The sequence below is a fragment of the Solanum verrucosum genome, unplaced genomic scaffold (genome assembly GCF_900185275.1).
Source record: "Solanum verrucosum unplaced genomic scaffold, falcon-dt-bn FXZP01000022.1, whole genome shotgun sequence".
Classification (NCBI taxonomy): domain Eukaryota; kingdom Viridiplantae; phylum Streptophyta; class Magnoliopsida; order Solanales; family Solanaceae; genus Solanum; species Solanum verrucosum.
In genome coordinates, this window is record NW_026020086.1 from 3,442,473 (window position 1) to 3,464,131 (window position 21,659).

At 31.7% G+C, this 21,659-nt stretch overlaps 3 protein-coding genes across 3 annotated transcripts; 2 read left to right on the forward strand and 1 right to left on the reverse strand.

The window, feature by feature from the left end:
* Positions 1 to 823: 823 nt before the first annotated feature.
* Positions 824 to 4,695, reverse strand: LOC125824541 (uncharacterized). Its single transcript, XM_049503942.1, has 7 exons — positions 4,571 to 4,695; positions 4,365 to 4,460; positions 3,136 to 3,223; positions 2,480 to 2,564; positions 2,302 to 2,365; positions 2,127 to 2,216; positions 824 to 1,021 (listed from the first exon to the last, which is right to left on the reverse strand). Exons 1-7 carry the CDS (start codon positions 4,679 to 4,681, stop codon positions 974 to 976), a joined length of 582 nt encoding a protein of 193 aa, XP_049359899.1. The 5' UTR covers positions 4,682 to 4,695; the 3' UTR covers positions 824 to 973.
* A 6,797-nt stretch (positions 4,696 to 11,492) lies between these two features.
* On the forward strand, positions 11,493 to 12,164 carry LOC125824551 (glycine-rich cell wall structural protein 2-like). The gene has a single exon (XM_049503953.1). The coding sequence runs from the start codon at positions 11,591 to 11,593 to the stop codon at positions 11,984 to 11,986; it is 396 nt and encodes a 131-aa protein (XP_049359910.1). The 5' UTR covers positions 11,493 to 11,590; the 3' UTR covers positions 11,987 to 12,164.
* A 6,146-nt stretch (positions 12,165 to 18,310) lies between these two features.
* LOC125824512 (UDP-glucuronate 4-epimerase 1) lies at positions 18,311 to 19,945 on the forward strand. The gene has a single exon (XM_049503905.1). The coding sequence runs from the start codon at positions 18,410 to 18,412 to the stop codon at positions 19,685 to 19,687; it is 1,278 nt and encodes a 425-aa protein (XP_049359862.1). The 5' UTR covers positions 18,311 to 18,409; the 3' UTR covers positions 19,688 to 19,945.
* The last annotated feature ends 1,714 nt before the right edge of the window (positions 19,946 to 21,659 follow it).

A 21,659-nucleotide genomic window follows, 5' to 3' on the forward strand; every position in this document is an offset into this window, starting at 1 on the left:
TTCAAAAAAAATTGATACAGATTCAAATTTAATTGTATTCTAATACGAACACCGCAAATTGGGCGAGAAAGAAGAAAAAAAAAAAGAGAGTTGAAGGCAAGGAAGGGATATTGTGTGTTCCTGTTTGGTGGGCCAAAATAAAAAAATTAGATATAAAAAATATATTTAGATCATTTTCATTAAGTGCTCTCATCCCAAAAATTTGTTCCTCCCTTAATTAATTGCTATTCATTTTTTCTAAAAATAACAATTTCCTTTCCCTGTATCTTTCTTTCTCCAGTAATTCACCACAAAAAATATATATATTTGTCATGTATCCATGTCTCCAATATTTCACCATCCAAAAGAGTTTAACGTCGACAAGATAAGTTATGAATTTTTATTATCAAAAGATACGAGAAATAATCAAAGCATCAGTTTCAACATCAACATAAAATCAATGCCCAATTTCACATTAAGATTTCACATTAAGTTTTGTTTTTGGAGATTCAACAGTTGATACTGGAAATAGTGATTTTATTTCCACTTTATTCAAAGTAAATCATCCACCTTATGGTAAAGATTATTATACCATATCCCAATAGGTACATTTTATCTAAGTCACTTTGAAAGAATTTTTTATTGATTGGAAGATGATTTTACATCAACAAGTATGGCTAAGCATAAATATCCACTTCAATTGTTAGAATTGAATATCTTTTATAAGAAATCGAAGTAGTCTGCAACAATTTTTTCTCAGAAATCCTCAACGAAATATACAGACTATTCCTTCCTTTCTATCGAAGTGACTTGGACAAATCTTTTGTGTCGATAAACTCACACCAATCAATCGAACACTACTTGAAAATGGCTTTTCCAGCTCATTTTGCTGCTCTCCTCATGATGTCAAAATTACAGTCACTGTTTTTCTCTCTATCAACAAAAAATATAGTTGTATAGATAGTTCCTTAGTCAAGATTATACAACAATTCTGCTATATCCACCATGAAATTGGTCCTAGACCATCAGCATCAAGAGATCCCTAGCAATATACAAACAAAAAAACAGAATTTTAATTTTAAAGTTAGTAAAATAAGACTAGAGAAATAAGAATAACAGAGGAGAAATTTTCAAACACACCAAAATGCAAGATTAACATAAAAAGGGACAAAAAGCTCATTTCAACCTTGCAAAGAAAAGAAAAAAAAAGGGCATGAATGGCATTATCTACCAAGGATCATTGATATGAGATTACAAGGTTTTGGGTCCGACCTTAAGCGAGCACCCTCGAAAGTAAAAAGGAAGTCACCAACCTAGGCCATGAGCCTTCTTGATTGTCCATTGATACTGTCCAGGTAATTATCTCATATGAGATTACTAGGTGTCGACAGTCACTCCTAATCTTTCCATTAGAGTTCTCACTATTACATGATGTTTAGGTAACCTTTTCAGAAGTTTCAATTTGCACCCAAGGGTGTGGCCTCGAGACAAGAGACAACTCTAAGATCTCTAGAAAATGGGTGCACCACTAAAAAAGAAAAAGGAAAAGATAATATTATTCCAATTATAGAAAATATATACATAAAATATCTAATTTTACGAAGCGGCCATTGGTTTTCATGCCTCGTACTAAAGCCTATAAATTCACCCATGCTCAAGACCCAAGAAGTCTTCAAATCCAAACAGACACACAAAAAAAAAATAGGTGATCTCTTTCTATCTGCATGAGCCTTGATAGTGAAGTTATCTGGTAGCTATATTGGTGGGAGGTAGTAGGTAATCGATGAAATAACCGAGGCGCACAACTTGGCCCCAACACCACCATTATTAAAAAAAGTTCCAGTTTGAGTCATGAATACCACACAACGTTTAAAGGACCTGCTCCATAGGAATTTTAATTCCCCTGTCAACTAATTGAAAATAATCATTCCATTTTTACCTCGATTTCAAGATATAGCTACTTAGTGTGACCAAATGCTACTGATAAACAACATTGTTTCATCTAAAATTCCAAGATTAAATCGTCTGAAGTTTAAATTTTTGCAAGACATGTTCCTTTATAATATGTGTGGCTCAATTATATCAATTTAATGGTGGGAAACAAAAAAAATAGTATACAACAGGAATGAAGTTAAGAATTGACATACCTTTATGACCATTGGTGCAAATGGCTTTGAATCTTTATCTTGCTCAAGAGGCATTGATGGATAACTAACATTATGGACTTGGAACCTAATCTGCAGTTTATACAATCATCAAAATTTTAACATACATCATTTGACAAAATGGTGCAACATTAGCAAAATTGTTCGGTCTAACAACCTCATCTACGCCATCAATAGGATAATCTAGTTCATCAAACTTCCATATCCACCTAACTTGGTTCCTGAAATGGACAATAAAACCATATGCAAAGAAACTTAAGATGTATGATTCAGAAAGACCAACCAGTACATGAGATCCCACCACAAAATTAGACGTTGCGACAAAAAATACTTACTTGTTTTCAGGATCAGGCTCAGAACGTGATGGATCTGGCAATAGAGGTGCGGGTACATAAATGTCATCGAAAAATCCAAGTGACACTGTCAAGCGCAAAACAGAACAAACATTAAGATGCCTTTTCTGAAAGATTTGGGATGTGAAGAATATCTAGAATGAGAATATCTCACTTCATAAACTACATATTTAAAATCATAAAGAAACGGTATAATGTATAAACGGACAGTCAAATTTGGCCTCAACTGGCAGGTAAGCACTTCAACTTTGAGAGTGCACATCTAGACAACTCAACTTGGTCTCAAATGGCAACTAAACATTCCAACTAGTCCCCACTGCGTCTCGTGGACACGCTATGATGACGTGTCACATAAATTTTGTAAGTGTCTAGATGATCATTTTGTAAGTTGGATTGTTCGACTAACACAGTGGAGACAAGTTGAGGTGTCTAGGTGTGCTCAAGTGTTTGTTTATGTATTACGCCTTAAGAAACTATGAACCATACATCCTTCAATATGGTTTGCATGGTTCAACAACTAATAGTTTCCAGTGCTAGATAGTTCTCTTGCAGATTGTAATACTTGGCTAAATATGTCTCACAACATATATGACAGGATATTAGATGAGAATAAATTGTAAGCATTCTGCAAGGCTTACAGCGCAAACCCTCTGCCTTGGACTCTTTGAGTTTAGCAGTTATTACTTCTCCTACAAATGGGCGAAACACTATCAGTCTAAACTTGACCTGCAAGACACCATGATTTTTCTGTATTAATGAACATGTTATCACAGAAGATACTACAAACAATAGAAAGCAGATTGATGATAGCCTGCAGTCATATGACACATTTAATACCACCGAAATGCTAGTCCAGAACTAGCTCATAAACTATAGAACTATTACGGAACTTCTTGCAACTAAGAACATCATATTAGCATGCCAAAGATGTCATTGGAACTCGTAAGTGCATTGCTGTAAGTAGGATCTCACAACTGCTTCTTCAAATGCCAATACACTCGAAAGCCTAATTGGTCTTTTATCAAGATGAGTATTTGTCCCTTACCAATTTTAAGGCTGTTTTTACAGGATGAAACCATTAGCTACTGATTCAGCTTTGCTCGTATAGCTAACTGATTAAGTTGATATTTTTTTTGTAAGCTATATTTCTGAAGGACTTGTTCCATGTTACCCTTGCAGGGTTGTATATGTTCTCTATATTTTTAGATGGCGTTGCACCCCCTTCATGCAAAACTATTGGATATTTCTAACTCTGGCCTTGAAGGAAAAAATCAATATTACGGAAAATAGTTGACACATAAGTGTCTTTGGTTATTGTGTTGTCAAGCCAGGATTCATCATTATTCCTCTAATTGAAAGGTTTCTGTTGTAGGCAAAAACAAGGATGTTGAGCACTTTTTCTTAACCAATGAGATATCAGATCTTCATATCGATCATATCAAGGAAGGTAGTAACAGATTTATTGAAGACCAAAGATACTTACACTTATCCACATCTCTTATTCTTTAAAAATTTGAGGGGTAATTTAGCTTCTTCATTTTAATATTTTTGGTTGGATCAGTGAAGGGGGAAGATATAATTTAGAATGAAGTTGTGTCGCTTTGCATCCCTGCCCAGGAATGAGATCCACATAATCACAAATTCATATTCAGAGCAAGGAAAAAGTGCAAATACAATACCTGGTACGGGGCAGTGATACTCATAAAGCGAGAGAACATATCAATTGAAATCATTTTATGTCAAAAGAAAACAGTTTCAACGAGCGGGTTTGGAAAATGGGAATCTCTCATGAGGGACGATGATACATGTTTGTAGAATCCATTCAAGTTAAACTAAATATGATTAACTGCAGCAACAAGTAGAATACCGTATATGTGGAGGCACCTTCACTTGGATAGATAAAACCATCATCTATGGAGCGAATATCGTAAATAGATATGATGAGGCCCAAATTTGCAATAACCTTAGCATCGTGTCCAAAAGTTAGTGTCTTGTAATAATGCCAAATCTTTTTCAGTTGGGAAATGGATTGAAAACAATAATGCAGCCTCAAAAGAGAAGAAGAAAATGAACCTTATCCACGAAGAGACCCTCAAGCTCTCCTTTGATTGCTTCATTAAGTGGAAGGTTTAGGAGATGAGGTGGCAACCTCAGTTTGTGTTCTATTTCACTCAGATAAAACATGCCTCCTTAAATCTGAGGCAAGATACACACCAAAAAGATTTATCAAGTTCTGCACAAAAATACACACTTGCGAAAAGTCAAAATTTGGTAGACTTGCAAAACAATGACTACAAGATATGGCTCCTTATCCCATGTGGGTCTTTTTAATCTATAGCAAGTTCATTTTTTTCTTTTTGCTATCAGTGCGGATCCATGCAGTACCCCATCAAAGAAAATTCTTAGCCTGGGTTGTCACACCCCCAATGTCTTGATTAAATATTGCAATCAAACTAAATAAGGAACTTAACTTCAAAACATCTAGAAAGCTAACCCAGTCACGGGCCTCTAACTAAAATCTGAATAAATGAACCTGGGGCATCTCCCAAGAATAATGAAAATATCTAAAAGTAAAAAATGGGGAAAAATCTGCTACCACTGGTATGAATCAACAGACCTTGTCACTGCCCGTAGACATGTGCTTCTTCTCAACACCTGCCACATGACGTGACATGCCTAAACGAGCTAAGTATCACTGGACTGAAGGATACCCAGTAAGTCCCATAAGCTACCTCCTAAGAAGACAGGGCAAGACCTTCTGGGATAAACATACCACGAAGAAAATGCATCCACAGAAAGCATGTAAACAATTCAAGGTCTGAAACTGATAATAGACTCAAAACTGAAACTGTAAGCTGAACATGTAAGCAGACAACTGAAACTAGAACTTTAAGGTAATAGCTACACTGTAATAGAAACTGAGATACACATTGTGACCCTACGTACATGAGATCTAGCAACACACATGGGGGAGTGTCAGCCTATCGTCCCAGCAAATAATGGCCCCTACGAACATACTACATAGTGCAGCTAACCTGGCCCTCATTCTCTCCATTCTAAAATTTCTCATGCTTCTCATATGCATTAACCAGAGCATTAAGTATTCGTATATAGGACTATGGAGCAGTTTCACCTTGTATTTAGCAAGGTTAACAACAGAAATAAAATTATCATCAGGTCCTCTAATTACAACAAGACTAACACAGTTGAACAAGCTACTGAACATATTTGATGGCAATATTAAAAGTTAAAAATCAGGCATAGACAGCTCAATAAGAATATGAAAAGTGCTCATATACCTTTAGCCACCATTTTTAAGGAAAAAACAAGCATCAATCAATAGGACACCAAAAAAAGGTGATCGTTATACATAATTCATAATATTCCAAAGTGTTCCTTGACTAAGTTCAGAAAGCATAAACTTCAAACTCTGACTCCGTCTCTGATAGTACAATAGCTCAATTAATACATTAGTTCCCCTAATCCTTAAAAACATGAATTGCCAGTTGACGATAAGTCAAACAATACCTCTAAACTTCAGCGCAGACGGCCACGGCAAGTGGTGATTGATAGCGGCGGCGGCGAGAGGTTCCGGCGACGGCGAGAGGCTCAGCGGCGTTCAGTTCTTCTCTTACCAGCGGTCTTCAGTTAAGGTTTTGAAAATTTTGAATTAGGGATTTGTTTATTACTCAATTTTTAATATTCAAAAATATCAAAAAAATTAAATTAAATTAAACGACATTGAATTTAATATAGTTAAGTTATAAATAAAAATTAAAAAATAGAAATGTGTACTAATTAATTATAATTTAATAATGCTAACAATTTATGAAAAAATTATATGTAGTGTTTTTATTGAATTGATGCAAATATCACATATTATATTATATTGGTGGTAATTAGAGTATACAAGAATAGTTGCATCCAAAAGTAATAATAAGTCTTCATGCTTAAAAATTAATATGAATATTTATTTAGACAAATATGAAAATGAGTTTTGATTTTTATTCAAATCCGATGAAAAAAATGATATTACTTTATATGGATTTATAAGAAATGATTTTGATTTAGTTCATGGCCTATTAGAGGCAAAAGGCACTTAGAATCTTCACAAATAAAAAAATACATTTAATTTAGTAAAGATTGTGGCATTACATCTTCGGCTCGAACCAAGTAGCCCCTTAAATAGGAAGCAAAATGGCTCTTCGTAATTTGAAGAAAGGGAGAAAAAAAAGGATTCCTTCATTCGTATGAATATTTATTCAATCACATAATCTAAACTCCTAAAATATAATTTAAACTCCTAAAACATGATATCTTGAAAATTTTCTATTTGATTATATTTGGAGATCCAATTAATTGAGATTTTTCTAATTGAATCACACAAGCTAAGCTCCTAAAATATAACATCTTGAAATTGTCTATTTGATTCTACTCAAAGGTTCAATAAATTGAGATTTTTCTAACGATACAAGAAAATGTTATTATAAGATTGACTTTCTATCCTTTTCATGAACACAAAAATATTACTCCATATTCAATTTGATAACGATTGAATGACATTGTTTCTTCGATCCAAACAAAGAAACCCCTTACATATGATGTAAAATGACTCTCGTTCTATCACAGGCTCAATAAACTAAGAACAATATTTACACTCTCTCTTTGGTCCACGAAAACAAGGGAAATTTCCAATCATTTCCCTTTCCTTTTAAGTTTCTTATTGTAACATCTCGCAATTTGAAATAGTTAGGAAAAAGCTAAGAATTTGAAATAGTGTCAATTTTGGAAATAGTGACAAATCTGGAAATTTGTTTAAATAAGTTAAAGTGAGTTTTTGGTCAACTTCAAATGATCATAACTCCTAGATCAGGATGAGATAGGTGTAGTTCCAGATATGGTTGGAAAGCTCTTGGAATGATCTTTCCAACGCCGCCAAGTTTGCGCGATTCCGAGTTCGTATGAGTAAGTTATGCCCTTTGGAAGTTGGGCAATTGGATTAAGGAAATGTCCAATCCGGAATTTCAAGGGGTATTTTAGTTGTTTAACTGCCCTATTATTTTAATCCGATTTTAGGAGTTTAATATGGGTCAAATCAAATTTTAGTCAGTTTTAGAATTTGGGATTTCACGTTAGGGCTTGGAGGAGAGGAGAAAAGAGAAGAACGTTCAAGATTCGTCGATTTCGTCAAGGATAGCTTGTGGATTTCGTCAGGGTGATCCCTAAAAAGGTATGTGAGATCACATAGCGTTGGGTTAGTTCACCCACGCGCCAATCATGATTCAATTCAGCGAAATATGTGTGATTGAAAGTAAATCCTTTGAGTTATTGATGAAATTCATTTGAATTCTTGTGGGTTATTTTGTTGAAGTTTCTTGCGATTTGATTCATGTTTTCGGGTGTAATTTCGATTTGAATCTATCATATATTGAGGGTATAAATGATCCTAAGTGTTTGGGGAAAGAACCATTGAAGTTTAGAGGGTTAGAATTGAAAAACAAAAAAGAAAAGTCGTCAAACACCTGGGGAAGGGGGTAGGGCGTCACACCAGCCAACGCCCCCCAAAGCAGTCCCTGAATGTTGAGTCTTGGGGCGCTGCGCTAGCCAAAGCTCCCCAACTTGGTCTCTGAATCTCAAGGGTTGGCGCCCCACGCCTCTCAGAGCGCCAGGGACACCAATTCTTCCTATTTTTCCCCTACTTTTCGTACTAGTTCCTTAGCAATGTACCTATGTTTTCTAGTTGATTCCAACACTCTAAGGTACATCTAAACATCATGAAATCATCCATAAACATGAGATCATGAAACTTGAATCCATAATTCAATTCAAGGAAAGTTAGGATCAAAGTCAAGAGAAGTTAAGAGTCAAATCGAAGCAAGTCAAAACAAAGTTTATAAAGTTTTTCAAAAGTCTTTAACGAATGTTTTAACTTTGTTTTAAGACTTAAGTTTCAAATTAAGCAAAGAGTAAAGAGTTGAGTTCATTTCTCAAAAAGCTATAAGGGAACTAAGTATTCCCAAAGAGTTTATAAATGTTTTCACATTTGAGCAAGAAAAGGGAACATCGATTCCAAGAGAGCTTTTAAGTTAAGTTTTGAGTAATTATCTCAAACCAAAGAAAGAAGTATGTTTTTAAACATAAAGAGCTAGTATCATATTTTGGGAGTAGTATTGAGCATCGAATTGGGGGCGAGCATGAGTTCAGATAACTCACGTCTCCATAAAACCATGTAGCCACCATGGGTTATAAAGGGTCATACTTTTTAGATGAACCATTTTCACAATAGACTAGTGGATCCACTTAGTAGTTCAGGTCCTATACCTCTGACTGCGTATAGGATGTGCTGGCAGCGTGAGGTAGATCGTTGTATCATCACTATAGCTCTTATGTGATAGTTGTCAGTTAGAGAAACTCCCACAGAAGTTATTGTATTTGTATATACATCAGTTTATTGTATTTTTACATACATTTCAGAGTTATGTTGTATCCTTGTATATACACAGAGTTGACATCATGTTTTTGAATAGCTTTCTTCATATTGCACTTGTTTTAAACTGTTTTATATTGAAATGAGTTCAGTTAAGTATTCATGAGTTGAGAAGAGTCAAGGTAAGTGTTTCTTTCAGATTTCCCTTTCAAGCCTATGTTGTTTTAGCATTCCAACTCGCATACTCGTACATTCAATGTACTGTTAGCCTGCATCGTCTTATGATGCAGACACAAGTAACTAAGATCAGCATTCCAGCGCACCGTTGATCCAGTGAGCAGTTCAGAGTCAGTCGGTGAGCCTCCTTGCATTCTAGAGGATCTATTTTCATTGTTTTCTAGTTAGTTCATTAGGATGTTGTGGGGTTGTCCCAACATCCATCTCAGTTGTTTTAGAGGCTTCACAGACAGTCATATGTTAGTCCTTTGAGTCTTTTCATTATCATTTCTTATTGTTAAGACTTGGGTTGCCACTTTTGGCCAAGTTGAATGTTTAACCTTTGAAACATTCTCAGTTATTTTATTATTCAGTTCAGTTAAGTGTTATTGATCATTATAAGTATGAATATTGTCTTCCGCTGAGTTAAGTAAGCCAGGCCAAGGGTTCGCTTGGGGCTAACAATGATCTTCGAGTGCCAATCTCGCCCAGGATGTAAGCTCGGGGCGTGACACTTATTTTCTAGTCTTTTTAAAACAATCAATTCCCACCTAAGTTGTTTGGTTTGGGTTGGATTGGGTGGGGGCTTGAGTTAGAAAGATACAAAATTGTTGAAGTTGATGATATGTATATACAAAAATTAAGGTATATAGAATTTTACGTAAATGATATCAATTATTGTCAGAATTTGGTTTATACGTAAATCCAAGTCTATTGCTATAATAATTCTTCAATACAGATAGTTCAATTATATGAACATGTAGCAACTTTTCATCAGTTAAATCTTGATTTTGTATTGTAATACGATGCATTTATTTTTATGTATCACGGTCTTGAACATCTGAATTGTAAGCATATTTGTTTTGGGTTGAATGATTTTGGTTGGCATTTTTAATCTTTTATTGTTTTTTCTTCGATTGGTTAGGAAGTTACAAGATTATTGAGCATGTATATATACAATAAGGTATACATAGTTTCATAGCATCGACAAATTAAATTAAATTAAATATTTTTTACATGTATATTAAATGTATATATGTGAAAATTCTTTATTATTTTATCAAATATTAAATTGAAAACATATGATTTTAGAAGTGTAATAAACTCATTATTAAAACTTTGAATATTAAATTAGTTAAATTAATTTAAATCTCAAATCGGCCTCTAATATTACCATCCATTTTGTACTCCATTATTGCTTTAACCAATTTCATCACTTGTCAATTTCTTATTGTTAGTTGTCACATTTCAATATTGATCTAAATAGCGATATTCCATTATAGCAAATGACCATATATTATATCATTTGACTTGTGCACTAAATATAACCTAGAGAACTACATCCACAAAATTGAATTCACATCTAGATTAATTAAGTCCAAGTTAAATCTAGAACTTTCATACATATTATTTATATATATCATTTTTTGGGATCTTTCTCATCATTCCATTGAACAATATTATATGCATTTTATTTCCTTCTAAAACATTTTATTAATCAATTCTCCTCGTGGCACGTACATTTTCATTGGTATTATATTTCCACTTTATATTTGGCTACATATTATTAAAAAGAGTTTAATTTATGTGTATTATTAATATAATTTATTCATTATTGATTATACTATCACTATTAAAACACACATGTTTTTTTAGTGGAAAAATTTTGATAAATAAGAATTTACGATGAAAGAAATTGATGAATCGAATTCTAACAGAAATAGTTACATCGATAAAAATACTCTTCATCTAAAGAAACATATATGTAAGTCGCCTTAAAATGCGAAATTTTATTTAACTCTACTATATATTTTATAAAAATTTAAAAAAAATTATTTATTTATTTTAAAAAATTAAATTTAAAAAGAAAAAAAAAACTCCACTACCATAGTGGTATGGTGGATTGTCATAATATCATCATAGTATACTGTATACACCATCAAATCAGCACTCCAATAACCTTTTTGTATTGCATGCTTAATTGACATTTATTTATTATTTTTTTGGACAGACATGCTTAGCATTCTCATCCACAAATTTTTGTCCAAATATTTTTAAAAAAGAAAAACAGATCAACATAATATTTTCCTAGTATGATACATTAAGAATTTAAATTACATGACAGATATTTAGAATTGATGTATAATATTTACAAATAAATCTTTATACCATGTAAAATTATAATGTCGAGAATATATAAAAGATTGTTGCAATTTACCACACATAAAAGTGATCTGATTATGTAAAAATTTTGATATATTTAACTTTAACTTTTGCGTTAATTAGTTAAAATGTGGTCCACTTATTTTGGTGTTACCTAATTAGTATCTACAACTATAAATAGCCCTAACATTCCTTATGTGTTACTCAACAAAAACATCATAACACAAGTAGCTAAAAATAGTACACAAAACATTCGCTTTGCTATTTTGGTCCTATATTTTTCTAGTATGGCTAAGGTGAAGGCTTTTTCTCTTCTTGTTTTGCTTGTTTTTTCAAGCTTTATTGTGTTGTCTGAAAGTAGAGTTGCAAGGATGGATTTAGGGTTGAATTTGGGTGGAATTGGTGTTGGTCTTGGGATAGGGTTAGGGTTAGGTGGTGGAAGTGGTTCAGGTGCTGGTGCAGGAGCTGGCTCAGGTTCAGGATCAAGTTCAAGTTCAAGCTCGAGTTCTAGTTCATCTTCCTCAGGAGGAGGAGGAGGTGGTGGTTCTGAGGCGGGATCATCTGCAGGGTCATACGCTGGATCAAGAGCCGGTTCTGGATCTGGGAACAGAGGTGGGTCCAGTGGTAGTGGATATGGAGGTGGACAGGGGAGTGGGTATGGTGGAGGAAATGGTGGCAACTAAATCCATGCATGCATGTCATTTTTCACTAGTGAAAAAAATTCACCACCTCAAAAAAAAAAATTAAGTAATAAATATTATGGTGAAGTCTTAATAGAATGTAACTTTGTACTACTAGTTTGATCATTGTGATTTGTGTTTTTAAGGTTTAAATGGAAGGAATTATGTTTGGTTTGTGTTTGATGCATTCTTCACCTTATGTTAAAGTTTTATTTTGTACATACGTATATATCATGTCATCAGAAATAACTCTATCCTCATAAAGACAAATATAAGATCTGAATATGTTATTGTTGTATATATAATGTCACATGTAGTTTCTATGATACAAAATTTAGTGATAGTGTTGGCTATGATTGGAGGGAGCAAAGCTAAGTGTTGAGTTTAACGAGGTACTTGTCAAATCTTTTAAATGATTTATAGTCCCGCAAATGTTCAAGTGAAATAATAGTCTTCGCTTATAAAACGGTTAGGGGTCGTTTGGTAATTGGGAACAAGTTATTTAGGAATTAATTAACTTGGAATAAGTTATCCACTATCTATATGAGATAATTTATCTCATCACTATGGTATAAATGGTGGGATAAATAATCCAATAACTACTTAATAACTCTAACCAAAAGCAAGATAAAGTAATTCTACATTTTATCCCGAATTATTATACCTTATACCTCATACCAAACAACTCCTTACATTTACACAGTATTTGATTACATTGAAAAAAAATGAGGAGTTGAAATTGAGAAAATTAGTAAGACCATACAGCCAAAATTCTGCAGAGTTCAAGGCCTGCTAATTGTGAAAAAGAACTAGGCCCAAAGATTAATAAATGGGACATGGCCCAATCACAAAATGATTAGAAATTGGCAAATAGTCACTTTTTGAACCACTAATTTGGCACAAATAGTATACTATCAATAAATTTTCTAGCTAATCTAAGTTAACGTTTGACCATAGATTTCAAATATTTATCTCTTTATTTGAAATTTATGAAGTTAGAGTTAAAGATGAGGTTGTGTTTGATTATATTTTTTGTAAATGATAAAAAGAATGCTTTATTTAGAATTTACGAAGATAGAGTTGAAAGATGAATTTAAAATATTTTTTCAAATATGTATGCCAATTCAAATTTAGATTTGAAAATTTTATAATAAAACATTAGAAATAAAGCAAAAGTTGTTCTTTGGGATGACTCAGTTGGTTTGGACGGTGGTCATCCACATGGATGATCCGGGATCGATCTCCCCTCAATGCCTTCTGAGTCGAGTCGCTCGCATAGGGCTTGCCTAATGCGATTTACATCCCCTGTGTGATTTGCAGGCTATTACACAGTAGAGGGTAAGCGAAAGTTATTAAGATCAAGTGAATAATTCTAATGGTAAGACCAAACACTCCTAAATTTTCAAGTGCCAGCCATATTAGCCGTACAATTAGTTGTTAGAATCTCAATAGTACTCCTTTCGTCTCAAATTAATTATCATGTTTTATTGTAAGAAATTCAAATTAACTCATTTATATACAATATATAATCTATACCATAAATTGCAATTTTTGGTTATTAATTTGATTAAAAAAATATTTCAAATACTTATATAATTTAATTTTTGATAAGTGAAATATGACAATTATACGATTAATTAAAACTAGTGGAGTAGTAAAGGTAAAGTACACATCACAGCTCATATGGTACTGGATATATATCTATCTCATCAAAGTCAGAATTTATATCTATTTATTGTGCTACACCTATTTCATCAATTATTACTTATTTATCTCACAACTTAGCTCTTCTTGATTTGAGGAATTCCAAACCCTTCTTGACTTTATTTTTGTTAATCAAATATAGTAACTATTCACCAAATGTTTTAGAAAAGCATTTTCAGAGCGAGTTATGAAGTGGTGTATAATAAAAACATATCGATCGTACTGATCTAGCGATTATATGAGTTATTGTCTTTAGATGGATAGAAAATGACAAATATTATAAATTGAAATAAGTAAATATCAAATATCGAATAAAAAAGTAAACGGAAGTCTTTCGTAACATGTGGAGTGATATATGTACTAATTAGGGTTCTTTTTTCATTTATTATAATAAGAGACAAGATGTGCTTAGTTAGGTCAAAAGAAGACTTTACTTTAAAGCAATCACGTCATTAAGTTCACATTGAACTTTATTCTATAAGCTTTCTTTATTTTATTTTATTAAATCTCATTCCAACCACCATCTTAATCCTTTCTTTGAGAAGAAAAAAACTAAAATAAATACATAAAATGTCCTATTTTTTTAATTAAGAAAAACAACTAAAATTTAGTTATAAACAAATAACCTAGAAAATTCTAATGATTATCTGAATTAAGTTAGCCCCATTAATACCTAGAAAATTCCAATGATTATCTGAATTAAGTTAGCCCCATTAATCAACTTATCATTATGTCAGACGTCTGATATCATTTTGAAATTTAACCGATTTACTTATCAAATTTGTGTTGAAATTATATGCCAAAAGCAATAGAAATACCCTAACCTTGAGCAAAGCGGGAGCTAGATGATTACGTATTGGTTCAGATGAATCTTTTTATTAAAAATTCATTAAATATGTAATTGTGAAGCTTGTTATTAAGATAAATTATGTATTTCACCACGAAAATCTTGACTACTCCTCTAACCTTGAGAACTAGGGTTTGATCATCTTTTATTTGCGATCAATATTTACTTCATCCGCTAATAATTAAATATTTTAAATTTTTCGACTGAGCATCGATACTTTTGGAGTTTCTCTCACAAGAGTCACTGCTCTTTGGAGTGATGAATTTAATAATTATGTTAAAATATTAAGTTCAGTCTTCACAGTTTCATAGAACCTTCATCAAGGAATTTAAAACTATAATTTATATGATAATTAATTTTTTTTAAAAAAATAAGTCAATATTCAGGTTGAACTGATTATTATCTGCAAAATAAAGCTGGCAATTAGACTTTTTTTTTATACAGAAACAAAAAACAAACAGAAAAATATGGGCACCTATGACAACATTGCGACCGCCCTTAGGGGTAAAATTGGTATTTTTATTAGTTTTCCATTAGTGTTCATGTCATTAAATCCGAGTTCATGTATTGTAAAGTTCATTTTACAATTTTAGAGGTTCGAATTCGGAGCCTGATTAAGGATTAAGTGATCTACAATGTACAATGATTGAACTAAAATCTAATAATTTACTATTGTATGAAGTTATTTATCCTTTTATATCTCGACTAAATACGAGAGTTATCTTAAACTGATAAGTAAAAGTGAACGAAGATGATAATAGAGAAAAAGGTGGTGACCGGTTCAACCGATGGTAAACTTATCAATCAAAATTAGTAAGAAAAAGAAAACCGAAGCAATAATTAACGTGTACATATTATTTGTCACATTGTACTAAACCGATTCAACAAAATGGTGTCCATGTTATGTTAATTTACTCTCATATTTATATATTGGGTCCCACCTCTCGATAAGCACAACTAACCGATAGAGCAAATATATGTTTTGTATTTATTAAAATAGTGACGGTTTAATAAAATAATAATACTTAATGAAAATTCGAATTTTATTTATTTTGTTTTGTATTTGTTCGTTTGGAATTATATTGATTTGCACTCTATCTCTATGCTTTGATATAGATTGGATCGATACAAAGCTAATCAATACATTAATACAAAGCGAATCGATTACTATATCATGAGTTTTTCTCAATAAAATAGCAAATCATCGTAATATTTGATGATTAAGGCTCAAAATACTGCTAATTCTAAAACAATATTTATTTTGAAATGTTTTTTTTTTTTGCTAAAGCGATGCTAATCTTGAGATCGAGGGAGTATGATGAACTAATTGTTTTTATTTCAAATCTTCTTTTACGCCATGCGTGAACTAATTGGTAAACTAATTAGAGGGTATATTCCCAAATAGTCTATCATATTAGTTGTTTAACTTTTCCTTTTTACTATATTCATAATTATTTTTTATATTCTACCTATGTTAACTATTTTTTATTTAAACTATTCGATAAACCTATTTAGATTAATTCTTCAATAATTAATTGGTTAATGATGTGTTATAGTCGCTTGCAATTTTATTTACCATTAAAGATGCAATAATTAATTAAGATACATTTAATATAATAAGTTTTTAATAGAATAAGTGGAAAACGAGGAAAATATTACCACTTAGAGAGTATGTTCACTTTGATATATATTTTCACATTAATTGAATTTATTTGCTTTTTGAAGAGTCAGGATTTATTTCTAAAAACAGTGAATATGTCATTATGAGTGATGATTTCCCATTAATAAGATTTTTTTAATTAAAATATGTTATGTTAATTATCACATTATACGTACTTATTACTTAAGCACGCAACAAGTAACATTTTAAATAAGGATATCTATTGAGTATCTTTCATAATATTACAACCTAACTGGATTTTAATGAATATTCTAACGATTCATATATTATTCGCTGGAATTGAAATATCTATAAAATCGAATAATTTATATTAGTGCAATAAATTTTATGATATCATAATGACATTGTTTTCGTTATCACATTTCACTCTACTAAAACAAATACTCCTTAATTTTTAGTATCAATAATTAGGAATTACTTTTACTTACTTGTGTCAACAATTAAATTACACTCTTTTGTTTAAAAAATGAGTCTAATATTTATATAATATCTCACTAAGCATGCTAAATTTTATTTTTAGTAAGTTAGATCGTTAATTTTTTTGTTCTTTTACAAGTGAATATTTATAAAGTTACCATAATTGTTAATAGTTCCACCAATTAACTACTTGTGTGATATATAGAATGAGTATTGTAATATAGTTTTCAAATTAGTCAAATATAACAATAATTTAACAAATTTAAACAAACAAATTACGTGTTTAAATTTAATTCATTCAATTTATGGAAATTAAATAGTTCTTTGATGGTAGCAAGAGACAATATGATAATTGAAATCTTATATAAAATAAGGTCAATCACTAACTTCACTTTAAATACAACATCCTTACGTGTATAAAGTGATATTCACTCAAATCACTTATTGACAATAACCCCTCATTATAATAATTAATAAAGATTAATAACAAGAAAGCAATATTAATGTGAAATAAATAAGAAAAAAAAAAGATCTAATATTAATATAGTTTACCTTCACGACTCACGAGATAGGAATAAAATCTGCGTACATTTCATATTTTCATATTTTTCAGATTTCACTAATGAAATTTTAGTGAGCATATTGTTATAGTAAACTTTATACAAATAAGAAATATTGAAGTACTTTTTAAATATATATTAAGATAATTTATTTTTAATAGGAGTGACTATAAACAGTAAAACTTTGAAAATATACAAAAGGAAAAAAACACTATGATTGAATTAAGATTCGTTGGAATATCGAATCATTAATTTAAGATTTATAAACAATTTACACCATCTTCCAAAAAAATTGAGCAAAGATAGAAAATCATTTAAAAAAACAAAAAACAAAATAAAAACACATTCCATAATATTTACAACCACACATAGACTAATCATACCATCATTTATTTATTTTTTAAAAGTCTTAATAGGTTTTTACTCTACTACCTACTAAATGAAGTATCACCAAGTGCGATTTTACTTTAATTAGAAATTTTAAATTTAAATTTAAAAATAGTATTTTATTAAATTAAAAACCAAAAATGTTTTTAGTGAGTTTTTTCTTAGTGCGTAAATTTAGATTTTTTGGATTGCTGATTTTTTATTAAAGGTGAAAAAAAGAAAGAAAAGTCTTTAATTTTCAAAGAGAACATCTCTTAAATCTTAATAATCTTTTACTATAATCCTTATTAAATTCCGCACAATACAACGTTAAAAATTTTCACCTTCATAACTAATGATTTCGAATACCAACTAGAAAATTTGAATTCGAGAGTTTTATCAAAAATAATCTCTATATCTTCTTATAATAAGATAAGTCTTATATACACTCTATCTTTTCTATACCTTATTATTATCGTTAAATTTAAACTTTCACCTATAATCCCATTTTTACCCCCACGCTACCCCACTAAAAATCCAATTCCCCTAAACTTTTACTTTTTTTTATACTTTGTACTACTTGTCCCCTTATTTCTAGTCATTATTTTCTTTTTTTATTTATTAAACAATTTAATTTTTTTTCCTATTTTTCTCTCTCTAACCTCTCAACGCGTTCACGCGTTAAATTTTGTCGCCTTATTTGTGGTCACCCACTATATATATTCCTCCATTTTTATCTTCTTCTTCCGCAGATGCAGACTCACAATTTTCAACAAATTGTTCTCTGCAGCTGCTCAAAAAAATTAAATAAATAAACAAAATAGTTGTAGAAATTCACCATAATTATAATTATGCCTTCGTTAGAGGAGGAATTGTTTCCGTCTACACCTGGAAAATTCAAGGACAGAAATCGACATTTTCATCGATGTTTTGCATCAACAAGCACGATGTTTCTATGGGCATTGTTTTTAATAGCTTTAACAGCTTCATATTTGTGTTTTCAGTCGTTTATGGATTCCGGTAACCGGTATTTCACCGCTACATGGGGCGGTCATCATTGGGAGAAAAATGTTATCAATTCCGCTCAGATCCGCCGTTCTCACGGCGGAATGTCGGTGTTGGTTACCGGCGCAGCTGGTTTCGTCGGTTCCCACGTCTCCCTCGCCTTGAAAAAAAGAGGCGACGGAGTTGTAGGAATCGATAATTTCAACAATTACTACGATCCGTCGTTGAAAAAAGCCCGGAAGAATCTACTCAACCAGAATTCCATTTTCATTGTTGATGGTGATATTAACGATTCGAAATTGTTAGTTAAGCTGTTTGACATTGCTCGATTTACACATGTAATGCATCTGGCAGCTCAAGCTGGAGTTCGTTACGCCATGGAGAATCCAGGTTCGTACATTCACAGTAATATCGCCGGCCTGGTAACCCTACTCGAAGTTTGTAAAAATTCGAACCCGCAACCCGCCATTGTTTGGGCGAGCTCAAGTTCTGTTTACGGGTTAAACGAAAAAGTACCATTTTCCGAATCGGATCGGACGGATCAACCCGCTTCGTTATATGCCGCTACAAAAAAAGCAGGTGAAGAAATTACACATACTTATAACCATATTTACGGGTTATCGATAACCGGGTTAAGATTCTTCACTGTTTACGGACCGTGGGGAAGACCCGACATGGCGTATTTCAGCTTTACCCGTAACATATTGCAAGGGAAACCGATTACGGTTTATCGGGGCAAGAATCGGGTTGATTTAGCCCGGGATTTTACCTACATTGATGATGTGGTAAAAGGTTGTATCGGGTCACTTGATACTTCGGGTAAAAGTACCGGGTCGGGTGGGAAGAAACGGGGACCCGCTCCGTATCGGATATTTAATTTGGGTAATACGTCTCCGGTGACAGTTCCGATGATGGTTGCGATGTTGGAGAAGCATTTGAAGGTTAAAGCTAAGAAGAATTTCGTCGTAATGCCCGGAAACGGCGACGTTCCGTTTACTCATGCGAATATAAGTTCGGCCCGGAAAGAATTCGGGTATAAACCCACAACCGATTTGCAAACCGGGTTAAAAAAGTTTGTTAAATGGTATCTCTCTTATTATGGCTATGATCAAGGAAAGTTGTAAATTGATAATTAATTTTTTTTTTAATTTCATGTTGTGGTTATTTTAGATTTTTTTTCTTTTTTTTAATCACAAAAGCAAAAAAAAAAAGAGGAAAAAGAAAAGGTGAATACCAATTCTTTTTTTAAAAAATTATTATTATTATTATTATTGGGGAAAGAGGAGGGGAAAAGATTTGATAAACTCCCTTTCCCTTTTTTAGAACAACTTGTTATTGCTTTCCTTGTAAAGGATAAAAGAAGTTTATTATTCTTTGTCTCATATATTGTCTTTTACTTTTTTATGTATATTTATATGATAATTGATATGTATATTCTTGTTTCCTTCTTTATGTGATAATTTTTACAAAGTACAATAACAATATCTAATAACTAATTACTTTTATTAGTAACAAGTATTTTATGAATAATCGAAGTATGTAAAAGCTGATTAAGGTGTACATAAGGTAATTCATATGTATGAAAGTTTGATACAAAGAAAAATTCAAGATTTTAATCTGATATATGTTTTGATTTTTTATTTTAAGAAAATAATTTCAAGTATATATGATTTATTAGACTAAAATTTTAAAATTATGTTGAATGTGCATTTTGAATGCTATCTCCACTCTTGATATGAAATAATGTTATCTAATTTTTTATTAAAATATTTAATTGTAGTAGTGAGATCTTGTGCAGGCACATGGAGGGATATTTGTTGACAATTAAATGGTTAGGATTTATTAGACAGAAAAGCCAGCTAAGTTTGAGCCTTAAATAGTGGAGATGGACAGCTAAGCTTGACTGTGAAATACATGTATAAGTCATCGATCTGGATTGTGACGGAATGATTGGGATTACTCTCCGATAATTTCGAGTTCTGCGTATTGAAAAAATCTATTTGGAGTGCAGCCATCATCATGAATGGGCTGTGTCATTCACTAACTTTGAAATAGTCAGATTTCAATATGAATACGAGATATATATGAAGTGTTTTTATTTGGGACCCACAACATGTGAATGATTAGTACTCAAACGTGTGAATTTGATCCAACTGTATTCCTATTTGTTGGCTCTTTCCTACCGACACTTATTTGGGCTCTTTCACTTAAAAATTGGGCTTTGTGGGCCCTATGATGTTTTTTATGGGTGGGGGGAGGGGTGGTGGTGGAAGTGTTTTTATTTTTTATTTTTTCACTCAGTGTTGGATATTTGTATTGAAGTCTAATTAGTTCAGATTCACTTATTGCAAAATTAATTTTTATTTTTCATATTCAAAACTTGAATTCGTGAGCTCTAGTAAAGTGTAGAGGAATCTTAATTCCTAAGCATCACATCACGACTCACATAATGAGGTGTGTGTTTGAGGGTGGGGAGGGGTGGAGTTTATCTAGTGTTTTACTAGATGTGTGGTATCATAATTGAAGATTAATTAATTTTAATTCGCGATGCAGAATTTGATTTTTGATTTTTGATTTTCATTCTCATGGTTTGTAATCGAAACTTTTGATGAAGTGTGGAAGGATCTTAACCATTTCACCACATCTTAATATGAAGTTTAAGGTTTGAACTTTGGTAAGGGAAAAAATTGTGTTAAAAGCGTCACATATAAAATAGGCTCTACAATTAATATGTGAATTTAACTTAGTCGTACTTCAATGTAAATATTAGATATCGAACGAAAAATAAAAGGAAAAAAATGTAAGTGATTATATTCGTTTTTTTTTCTTCTTTCAAAATATGACTCATTTATTTGGAAAAGGACTAGACATCCACCGACAGTTTATATTATTGGACCCATTGTTTTTTTTTTTCAAACTTTAATGTGATTGATCTTTAATAGTATTTGATATTTTTCTTAAAAGTATTCCAACGATAAAGTTTTGAAAGTTTGAATTATTTAACATTTTTGAATTTTTATACGAATTTAACAAAATCATACAACTTTGGTTTATGTGAAAGTTTTAATTGAATATGGCGTAGTAAAAAAAAAAGAT